Source organism: Biomphalaria glabrata, chromosome 10, assembly GCF_947242115.1.
Source record: "Biomphalaria glabrata chromosome 10, xgBioGlab47.1, whole genome shotgun sequence".
NCBI lineage: Eukaryota > Metazoa > Mollusca > Gastropoda > Planorbidae > Biomphalaria > Biomphalaria glabrata.
Window position 1 is genome coordinate 40,011,989 of NC_074720.1, and position 11,656 is coordinate 40,023,644.

Consider the following 11,656-nt stretch of genomic DNA (forward strand, 5'->3'; position numbering starts at 1 on the left):
AAATAAACATCAATGTCCTCGTTGAGTTGCCTCACTTAAGTTATTACAATTGGTTGTCAGAAGTGGGATTATAGGCAACTCAACGAGAGGAGGTAGATTTACAATGGCAGCTTTGAAACGATTAGACCAACTCTCAGTTAGAGAGCTTAGGAAGGAACTTCGTAACCGATATGAGATAATTGGTGGTACCAAGGAGGTGCTTACAGCTCGTCTCCGGCAAGCCTTGATAGATGAAGACGAAGATCCAGATACCTACTTATTTGAAATTGAACCGGAGATTTATGAGCTTATTGGCAAGATAAATGAAGCAATGTGTGAACAAATTAACAGTATGGGGAACAAGATAGATAAAATGGTGTCTCGAATGAAAGAAGGGGTAGACTCGTTGGTAAAGGAGCAGTTGCCTGTAGACTCGTTGGTCAAGAAGTTGCGTGGTCAAGACTGTGGCTGCACAAACAGTGGTGACGGAGACGCTGGGAATTGGAGCGCCGTCTGTGTCTGTGTTGTGGGCAAGTCTTGTGGTTGTGACTTTCAAGACGAGAAACGTGACAATGATTGCTGTGATGATCTCAACGAGATGTACCGAATCGAAGGGAAAGAGACAAATGAAGAAACTGAAGACTGTTACGTGCCTGAAGCGATTGTTCCTGTTGTACCTGTTACCAGTACCTTAACTGAAGTCTGTTATGAGCCTGAAACTTTTGTTCCTGGTATATCTGCAACGAGCCGGACAGATCAAGACAACGGGTCTGCGTTCAAGCCTGTTGCTATGGACCTTAAAGACCTCTGTTTATCTGTCAGTACCTTTGATGAGAACTCCAACCATGAAAGCCTTAAGATCGTTTCTGATTCCTTGCCTTGGATGTCGTCGAGTGAAGCTGCGAATGCGGGCCCCAACAATGGCCGAGGCAGAAACAACGAATTTGACTTTGGCTGCGGCATAAAAGAGAACTCCATACTTGACAACTGCATCCAGGCGATTGACATGAACTGTATATGCGGCGTCCTGCGGGGACAGTGCCCATGCCAAGAAACCCAGCTACAAGATCTGAACTTGACTGAAATGTGTACTTCTGCCCACATCAGTGAGAGTGACTTGAACGGTGGTGAATTAATCCCAGCGAAACCTGATGTAGTGGTGGATGAACATTACAAGGATGCTTCATGGGCATACCTTACAGATGAGGCTGAGAAAGACTATGTGCTTGAAACCATGGCTACCGGTGGGCCAACAACTGTGTTACGAGACGTCCATGGAGGAGGTCCGCTGACTCAGCATCTTAGAACAACAACCCTGGAAAATACAGTGATGGCCACAACCTCCATTTGTGTTACGTGGCTGGCAACCCTGACCTCCACTAACTCTCCCTGTGTCAGCTGGCTGGCATCAGCGACTATCGTCATGAGGTCGAAGCAGCGACCACGATATCGCATCAAGCATAGACTGGCCAACTGGAAGAAGAGGAAGTGACGACCACGGGAAACTGTGCAGATGGCTTTGTGGGCAACAGACACCCTAACGTCTGTGGTTCCCACTGATCGACCTCCACCTGAACTGTCAAACCTCAGCTGCAGTGTTTCTTTTCGGGACGAAAAGTGCTAAGACGGGGGCAATGTTATGACTTTGCAATGCGCACCGCCATCCAAGATAGTGCAGAAAGAAGGTGCGCACTATCAGTGACCAGACAAGTCGGATGTTGACATAAGAGACTAACGATTTCCGCCCAAGTAGAGAGCCAATATGGAGATGCTGTGCTCAAGGCAGATGCCCCTTTGTGTTTGTCATGTCTCCATGTAAATAAACGTCAATGTCCTCGTTGAGTTGCCTCACTTAAGTTATTACAATATATTACTTCTACAAGAATGTAAACTTTACTGTATGGTCTCCCGTTATGCAATAAGTCAATAGATTAAATTAATAGGTTAGTGTGACATCACATAGAAACCGGTGAAAATCTGATTGTTTTGGATGCAAAGTTATTATTTCAAATTTTAAAAAAAAGAAGAATATATTCATTATCTGTTAATCAAAACACATTATATAAACAATTGTCCAAACCATCAGAGTTTCCCTTTAAGATGGCGCAACTAATTTAATTAATGTCTAGCTAATATTTTCAGTTGTTTTTTTTAAGATTTCGTAATTAATTAAGTTTCACATTATCACTTTATAAAGTGCTTGAATTCTGAATTTATGAGTTTTTCAGTACAAATCCTGGTGATAAAATGTGAATTTCAGAATTTTTAGGAAGCTTCTAAATCCCCACCCCCACCCTAATGGATATCTGAAACTAGTTGACAAAAGAAAAGGCAATAAGCTGTTGGCCAGGCCACATGACATCCTCAGTTGGCCAGAGAAACTTCACCTGCCCCAGAATTGCATGAACTGAAGAAGTATTTAACTTTACTTACAAACCACATTTATAATCAAGCATTAACTCAGTGACCAATTAGAAATAAACTAATAAAAAAATTCTACATCTTGACAGACATTATCATTTCTGATGGTTGGTAAACAAAAATACTCATTTTTAATTCAGAATGTTGTTTTAAGTAATGGACATACATAGGAGGTGCGGTGGCTGAGTGGTAAAGCGCTTGGCTTCTGAACCGGAGGTCCCAGGTTCGAATCCTGGTAAAGACTGGGATTTATAATTTCAGGATTTTTGGGGGCCTCTGAGTCCACCCAGCTCTAATGGGTACCTGACATTAGTTGGAGAAAAGTTAAGGCGGTTAGTCGTTGTGCTGGCCACATGATACCCTCATTAACCTTTGGCCACATAAATAGATGACCTTTACATCGTCTGCCCTATAAGCCACAAGGTCTGAAAGGGGAACTTTACATACAGAATACATGTCTTTAAATTCTTAAATTAAATGGTTATAAAAAATATATATATATCACTTATAATGTTTTGCTTACCTTAGAATTGAGGACCCCAGCTATTCTCTCTTGGGGTGACTGCCCCTTTTTGGGCCGTATGAGAACATAGCAACGCTTAATTTCTGGACATGAGCGCAGCAGCTTTTCCAAGAGAACTTTGCCTAGAAACCCAGTAACTCCAGTGATGAACACTGATTTGTGTCTGTAAAACTCTGGGATGCTGATTCTTTGTCTTCTTGAACATTTCTCTGACATCTTGAGACCTGAAAGGATAGAAACAGTATTTTTATTTAAATCAGATGCTCAAAAACTACAGCACTGTAGACTTTACAGTTTTGTGGATGTATGCTGAGTCCGCAAAGGCCATCCTTCAGGAAACAGTACCAGGAAAAAGAAAAAGAGACAGAGAAAGTGATGGGGGGACAACATAAAAAAATGGACAGGCCTGCCATTGAAAGAAGTTCTAACTACAGTATTTTTATTTAAATCAGATGCTCAAAAACTACAGCACTGTAGACTTTACAGTTTTGTGGATGTATGCTGAGTCCGCAAAGGCCATCCTTCGGGAAACAGTACCAGGAAAAAGAAAAAGAGACAGACAGAGAGAGTGATGAAGGGACAACATAAAAAAATGGACAGGCCTGCCATTGAAAGAAGTTCTAATTACAGTATTTTTATTTGAATTAGATGCTCAAAAACTACAGCACTGTAGACTTTACAGTTTTGTGGATGTATGCTGAGTCCGCAAAGGCCATCCTTCAGGAAACAGTACCAGGAAAAAGAAAAAGAGACAGAGAGAGAGAGAGTGATGAAGGGACAACATAAAAAAATGGACAGGCCTGCCATTGAAAGAAGTTCTAACTACAGTATTTTTATTTGAATTAGATGCTCAAAAACTACAGCACTGCAGACTTTCAGTTTTGTGGATATATGCTGAGTCCGCAAAGGCCATCCTTCAGGAAACAGTACCAGGAAAAAGAAGAAGAGACAGACAGAGAAAGTGATGGGTTTGGCATGATGGGAGGACAACATAAAAAAATGGACAGGCCTGCCGTTGAAATCTATCTAGTCTCTATATATAGTCTATATAATATTAAATTAATTAAATATTATATTCTAGATAATAATTATTAAATATATAGATCTAATCTCATCTATCTAATTATCTAGCCTTAGCCCTTAGCCTTAGCTCTAGAGTACTCTAGACTAGACTAGAATTCTAGATTTAAAATTTTAAATCTCGACTCTACGTCTCTAGATTAGATAAAAGATTACTATAGCCTATAACTTAGTATAACTATAGTATACTCAGGTATAGATAATAGAGTATAGGCTATGGCCCAAGACCTAGCTAGATAATTAGATCATAGATCTAAAATCTAAATAAAGATTACATCTACATCTAATCAATTCTAATCTATATTTGTATACTTATACTAGATGTTATACTGACATTTACTGATAAATTACTGTATTATGTATATCTAAGACTAAGACTCTAACTATGATAACTATCAAGATAAGTCCTAGACACTTTGACTTAGAGTCTAACTACTCTAACTAGAGGTCTCTTAACTAGTCTGACTTAGACTTAAACTTAAGTAGTAGATCTAGATCTTTACTAAGTAATATATCTAGAATAGTAAGACACTCTAACTTCAAGTCTAAGTGACACTGAATGTGAGATTCAGATTCAGATGAGATTCATTCACTGATTCAGTTTGTCATCACTGATAAGACAAGTGTAACCTAATAAGTATAGAGTATAGACTATTAAGACTGATCCACTGATCTGATGTGATTGTGTCTTACACTTACACTACTTTTATTGACTTTTTTATTACTTATAGTTATACATCTACTTGATCTAGATCTTGACAATTATTGAAGTATAGTTAATAGTTAAGTCTTCACTTCTCTAGATTACCCTAGATTCATCTAGAAATATCCTGTTTTAAAGTTTACACACCTTGTAATAACTGTTCCTCATAAAATAACAGGAGTACGCCGGTAACTGGCGGTGACAACAGCAACTGGTTGGTGGTGTGATGCTTCCGTAAACATTCGGAACATAGGCCACAATCCAAGGAGTGTTCTTTATTTTATTTTTTCATACCAAACAAAAATTAGAATTTATTTGAGTTATATATAGAACATAAACTCTAGATCTAGAATAGATATATTAATTAATAATATTATTATACATCCAAATCTAGAATCTATTTAATATAGATCTAGATCTAATAGATCAGGACTCCAGATTTAATTACAGATCGAGAATCTTAAAATCTTATCGATATTTAGATCTATATCAGTATATTTTATATCTAGAATCTATGATCTAGATCTAGATTCTAATAGATCTAGACCTAATTTCATTTAGAGTGTCTTTTGTTTTTAATTGAAGCACTGAATAATTAGACCTATAAATATAGCTTTTAGTCTTGAAAGAGAAGAATGTGTATTGTAATTAAAATTTATACTGATTTTTTTTTAAATTAAGATTTTGATTTTGCGATATGATTTTATGGTCAGAGGTTTTATATAAAAGCTTCATCTTTCTATCCTGCAAAGATTTCAAATGAGTATATAGGCTACCACACATTTTACTAGAGTAGCTATAACACCATATATGAATATATAGTAAAAAGCACTAATCTTAGAGACACGTCTTGATATAAGACTAAAAAGTAACGTAGCAATAGGCCTAATACATAGATTCTAAGCCTAAAACACTAAACTCTAAACCATAATTTACAAATACGAAAACACAACTCATAAAATACATAGAAAGACACAAAGATAAATCTAAATAGGCACATTTCTTATTTCGTATATTAGCCTATGCTAGGACAAATTCTTACAAGTGCCATTATACAGCATGAAATAGTTGCTTGTATGAGCCAGGGGAAAAAAACAGTGAAAATAAACATGCACGACTAGTTCGAAACATAGATGCTCGTAGGACGTAATAATGATTTGTAGTACTTTGAAGGCCTGCTGGTCCAACTACTGGATATATTGTTCCCATCCATACTCCATTCCTTTTATGCATTGCTTAACGACCCTACATAGTTATAAAAAGAGTTTGTGTGTTTAAATATGAAATATAGGCCTATTGAATCCAATTGCATGATATGTTCTGTGGCATTTAAAAAAAAAGTCTCGAGAGGTGATCTTTTCCCTTTGCAACAACACTAAAGAGACCAAATCCTTAAATCCACAACTGCTGTCATAGTTTATTTTTCTACTTCTCCGCCATGCATGACCCTTCCTTTATGCAACGTTCATGCTTAGGCCCTATAGCTTTGCTCAGAGCGTTAAGATCTAATTCCCCCATAGGGGGAGCCACTTTAGAAAGGGATCTATTCAGATCGTCATGTACAGTGACTAAAGAAATAACAGAACATTATTATTATTACTCTTATAGCTTTTATATAGCGCTACTTTCATGCTTATAGCATTTGTGGACCAGTGGGAGTCGGGTGTCGAACCTTGAGCCCCCTTCTAGGTAGCCAAGCCAAGTTCAAGCGCACTTGGCCTCTCGACCACGCTTCTCACATAAAAGCAACACTTCGGATTGGTAGTTCCCGTATTTTATAAGATAAGATAAGATAAGATCGACCGATCATTTTCGTCGTTACAAAAATGTTTCCAACATGAGATGGGGTAAATATCTTTCTCAAATCATTCAACCGAGCGAGGCCCGGTCACCTCTGGCACTAGACATTATAAGCATCACATTTAAGCACATTTTCGAAATAGTCTAGATGGAATTATAGGACCATTTTAGGTTGTTTTCAAGAGTTTTTCTTCACCTTTTTTCCGACAGAACGATATTTATGCTATTTCTGACTGCGTGATTCTCTTTCCTCGATTGGAGTGTGATCCGGAAGTGACTGGATGCCATTGATGAACACCGGATTTGATCCCTTACGCTCTCGTACCGATCCAAACATTGGAAATGGAAATAACGGTTCGACTGCTGGGACGATTCCCGAAAAGCCTGAGGGCACATAAGACAGGGCCTGCCGTGGTGTGAAGGCTTCCAAGGCATGAACAAGATCTTATAGCACAGTGCAAGACGGGCCAGTGCTCCGTTGGTTCATATTTCACACGGTTCTGGCGTAACTCACGGTACCCCGCTACGAAGAAGAACAGGAAACCATGTCTCATATTATTTTCGACTGTCCAAGACGGTATTGTTCTGACCCCTACATTGCGCACTGTCATTAGGTGCAAGACTGTGCACCAGGAGACACAGGACAGAGACACGCTAAGAGATAGAGGAAGTCCAAGATGGCCGATAATTAGATAATTAGATCTAGGATGTAAACAAGAAAGAAGTGTTGGTATTACTGATTATTCCAGTTGAATATTGTTTATCGAACTACTGTTGTTAAATTATTAAACTAGTATTTTTATATATTCCTTTCGTTGAGGTTCTTTGGGTTCGCTGTTGGCTAAGTTACATCACTATGTTAAAATTGTAAATCTATTTTAAAATAGTTTCTTGTAAACCGAAAATAGTTCTTAGTTGTAAACTTGCAAATATAAGTGAGAGAGTTTGCCATAGAATTTTAGAATCACTGGTATAAAATGTCAATAAGTAGGGTGTGCTGATAAAGCTGGGTAGTGTACATAGCAACACTGGGTCTCTTTAGTATTATGTGTTGGGGAGGCACAATATTGACACACGTGATAGAACAGCACGGTTGGTTAATTTAAAGCACGGGCTGGAACCTAAATCAATGATGAGATGGGATAATTGTAGGTCAGTGCATTCAGACACACAAATGGATAGCCACTGAATAGACATTAGTAAATTACGTCATATCCGTTTATACAAATAAAAGTCTAATGGCAATTAAAAAAAAAAATGAAGTTCTATTTTCAAGCGTTATTTGAGCATGAACGAGATTGCCTAAAGTAGCCTGTAAACAGTGGCGTAGTGAGCAAAACGTGCCCCCGGGGCAAGTACTTGGCGCCCCCCATACCGTTTTTATGAATATCACATAAAAATAACGACTTATAAACAAAATATATTTAATGATAATATAATACAAAAAAAAAAAACTTATAATATCTACAATAATCTTTCTTCTACAAAATACTCTACATTGGTGATTCTGAATTTTCGAAAACGATTTTCCTAAAATTCAATCATGAATAGGCCTACACGATTTAACGCGAGTAGAAGTCTCATATAGAATTAAAGTGAGCAGAACCATAGATATAGTCTATGGCAGTGATGCCCAACCTAATTCAATCTGCGGGCCATTTTAAATTCCAACACTAGTGTCGCGGGCCACATGATGGAAAAGACACAAAAAACTTAATGAAATTGACCTGAAACTATTTTATTTCAAAACCGAGGATCTAGTACTTACATTGAATTTATTGGAATGTTTGAATTTTCTCTTTACACTTAAAAAAAAATAATGGCGTAAGTTCTGTTTATATTTTGTTATTCTTGTTTAAAAAAAAAACAGCAACACTTTCTTTATAAAAACAAACATTTTGGCTAGCAATGGTATCATTTTCTACAAAAAAAAAGTAAGGATCCGTTCACTTTTCCTAGTAGATTCTATAGTCCTAATTCATGAACGCACAAATGTTAACAGCCTTGGTAGTAATCCATTACAAAAAAAGTTAGGGCCCTAACGTATATAAAGATACATTTTGAAACATTTTTTAGGGGGGGGGGAGGGGGAGGGCGTCAATTTTCTTGTAAGTAGATACTTTGTGCCGACATTTCAACGGGCCAGATGGAAGCACGCGGGCCGCGGGCCGTATTTTGGGCATCACTGGTCTATGGCATAACGCAAAGATATAAGACAGATCAAGTAATGCAATAAGTAATTACTTATATGTTTTCAAAATGTTTGTTAGTTAGAAAAACATTTTTTTTGGTGCACCTCTGATGGGGCGCCCCGGGGCATCGTGCTCCCTTGCGGCCTACGCCTCTGCCAGTAAACCAACGAGTCAATGACTGAGAACAGTTTAGATTAACTTGTGGATTTATAATGAGTGTATAGGCTCTGCGTAGGCCTAAGACCTTTCTTTCCTGACGTCTGTAAATAAATAAGATAAAATAATGAATACCAAGGAACGCGTATTTCAATATAGTCAACTGTTTACAAGACAACTGCTGGAACTGCTTGTCAATATTCATCTTAGGGTTGTAGCTGCTAACAGCTAGTCCTGCTAAGCCTTTGTTGGTGTATAAATGATTTAATGCCGAGTATGACAGAAACAAGAACACACTTCTTTAAAAAAAAATAAATGAAAGCAACTTTTATTACAAAGCTTATATCAACATCACAGGAAGGCTGCCTGGCCGTGCGGTTTGCGCGCTGGACTGTTGTTTGGATTTATCGATGGTCCCGGGGTTCAAACCCTGCCCGCTCCCATCCCCCATCGTCCTGCGGGAGGTTTGGATGAAGTATCTTCAACTCTGAAGGAACATCCGAAACATGTAAAACATTTTACAAATATTTTTACAAACAATAAACTGGCGGCCGAAAGGGAGAGGGAGAGAGAAAGGAGAAAAGAAAAGAGAGAGAGATAGATTTTATCACACAGTTATCTCTCGGGTTATCTGTACTTACTAGTACTAAGCACTGACTAACCAAAAGATAATTTTCAAAATTCCCATCACAAGGTACTTAATATATGCGTAAGAAAATGTTTACCTATTAGTCAATGGTGCGGTGGCTGAGTGGTCATGGGTTCGAATCTCGGTGAAGACTGGGATTTTGAATTTCTGTTTCTTTATTGCGCCTCCAAGTCCACCCAACTCTAATGGGTACTTGACTTTAGTTAGGGAAAGTAAAGGCGGCTTGTCGTTGTGCTAGCCACATGGCACCCTGCTCGTTAACCATTGACCAGCAGACGACCCTAACATCATCTGCCCTATAGATCGCAAGGTCTGAAAGGACAACGTCACATGATGCAGTATTCGTGTGTCTTGGTTGAATAATGTCCGTAAGGTCGTTATTGTCGGAAGTCTTATGGGGATGAAGCACTCCACTAGTTTAAAAATGCTTCCATTGGCATGCATATGAAATAGACTTTGACATCCAGTCCAAATCCTGGCCTTCGCGAGGGGATCACATATTGGGTCCGGCTGGACTGTTATCACTAACAGGAGAATGGGCGAAGGCGAGCATAAGGCGTCTAAACCAGTAAGCTTTGAGCAGGAGAGGCTCGTAAAACTTGGCTGGCTACTGTCAATGAACGTTGAATGGTGTAATACTGGGTTCTTGCTTCCTGAAGTACTCTAGACACGTGACAAGACAAATAGTACAAACTGACTGGCTCAAGTCCGTTCAGCAGACAACATGAAGTTTATTTTACTATAATAATAACAATATACTGCATTCCTTGTTAGTGCTACAAGTCAAGAAATAATAACAACCCTATCCGCATAACAGCGGTATCAAAAGTATCCAATATATGTCAGTTACTAATCAATCACGTCCGCATCTCAGCGGGTAACAATAAGAACAATTACTACTAGTGACACTGGAGCTTCAACTATAGACATCCATTGAAATACGAATAATACTTTAATATTCAATAAGCACACGATGAAATCAACTCTCAAATATAATTAATCGACAATCACTAGTCCATCGACTTTCATGCTATATGCATATATATAGGCCTACACCAGTCCAGGAAGCAACGTCCAACCTTCCTGGACCGGGAGCAAAACCTTACTGACTTGACTTGACTGAACTCAAAGTCAACTTTATTCATTCTACTTCATGTTTTCTACATCAGGAATTCCACGTGTCTTTTAAACTCTTAACATGACGTGAACTTTAGATCATGCAATGCCAACTAAGACTGTGACAGCTACCCACCTAGGAGAAGCCTCTGCTGTCTTGTAGCTATAGCCAAATATGGGAAACGCTTCGGTAGTCAACCCTTAGACAAAAAAAAAAAGAGAGAAACCCTTTGGCACTTTGCAGCACACAATGCTACACCCTGGAAGAGCCGGCGACGCCGCTGACCCCATACTGTATCGATACTTTCCGTTCCTTTGGAAACACCAGCAGCGTGGAGAGGGGGCGCTGCTGTGTGGGCAACATCGCTCCAACCACATCTCATGCTCAAGCATCCATTTCATTTATACGAGATGATCCATAGTAGCTTTACACTGAGGGAGGCCATATTGGAATGAGAATTGTATGTCATTATAATAGTTCAAGAAATTGACGGTAACTTACGTTGCGAAACAATAGCTATCTTAATTTTACCTTTGTATTTTGGTACGTGAAAGTATCAATTTTATGCATGCATAAGAAATGGACAAGGTATTCTTGAATGTATTGCCTCTTTAAAACTAAATATGCAATTATTATATGCATAATATTTGGATACTAATTTGTAAGATTCGCATCTACAGCGCAAGGGAAGTAAGAGATAACATTTGGCTTGAGAGGGAGTTGTCCTTCTTTAATTTTTTTTTCTCCAAACCAGAGTGAAGAAATCTCTGCACCAGAATCTTAACATATCAAAAATTCATTTGATCAACACAATTCACGGGACTAATGTTTAAAAAAAAAACAAAAAAAAAACAAGCTCTATAATTAGATAATTATCTCATTATCTGACAGCACATTAAATGAGATAGAAAACAGGCCATATAGATAGGACCACACACACACCAATCAAGTGATAGTAATCACACACCTGCTCCATTACAATGCAATAGTGTTCTTCATCATTTCACCTTGTAGTGTTGGAATAAGAATACATATA

The 11,656-nt window shown here is 38.3% G+C and overlaps 2 protein-coding genes across 3 annotated transcripts in view; one reads left to right on the top strand and one right to left on the bottom strand.

Moving 5' to 3' along the window:
- The window catches only part of LOC106051166 (fatty acyl-CoA reductase 1-like), a 28,906-nt gene extending 23,933 nt beyond the window's left edge, over positions 1-4,973 (bottom strand). The window contains exons 1-2 of one of the 2 annotated variants that reach the window (XM_056043458.1): positions 4,854-4,973; positions 2,924-3,147 (exon numbers count right to left, since the gene is read on the bottom strand). In XM_056043458.1, the coding sequence (XP_055899433.1) occupies positions 2,924-3,139 (216 nt within the window). In that variant the 5' untranslated portion in view covers positions 3,140-3,147; positions 4,854-4,973. Of the gene's footprint in view, positions 1-2,923; positions 3,148-4,811 lie in introns of both variants that reach the window. The other variant, XM_056043459.1, reaches the window with a different exon arrangement.
- Positions 4,974-11,523: 6,550 nt separating this feature from the next.
- LOC106075627 (proline rich transmembrane protein 1B-like) overlaps positions 11,524-11,656 on the top strand; it is an 11,953-nt gene continuing 11,820 nt past the window's right edge. Inside the window, exon 1 of the mRNA XM_056044368.1 lies at positions 11,524-11,656. This exon is cut by the window's right edge and continues 23 nt beyond it. The gene's annotated coding sequence lies outside the window, so the exon portion shown is untranslated.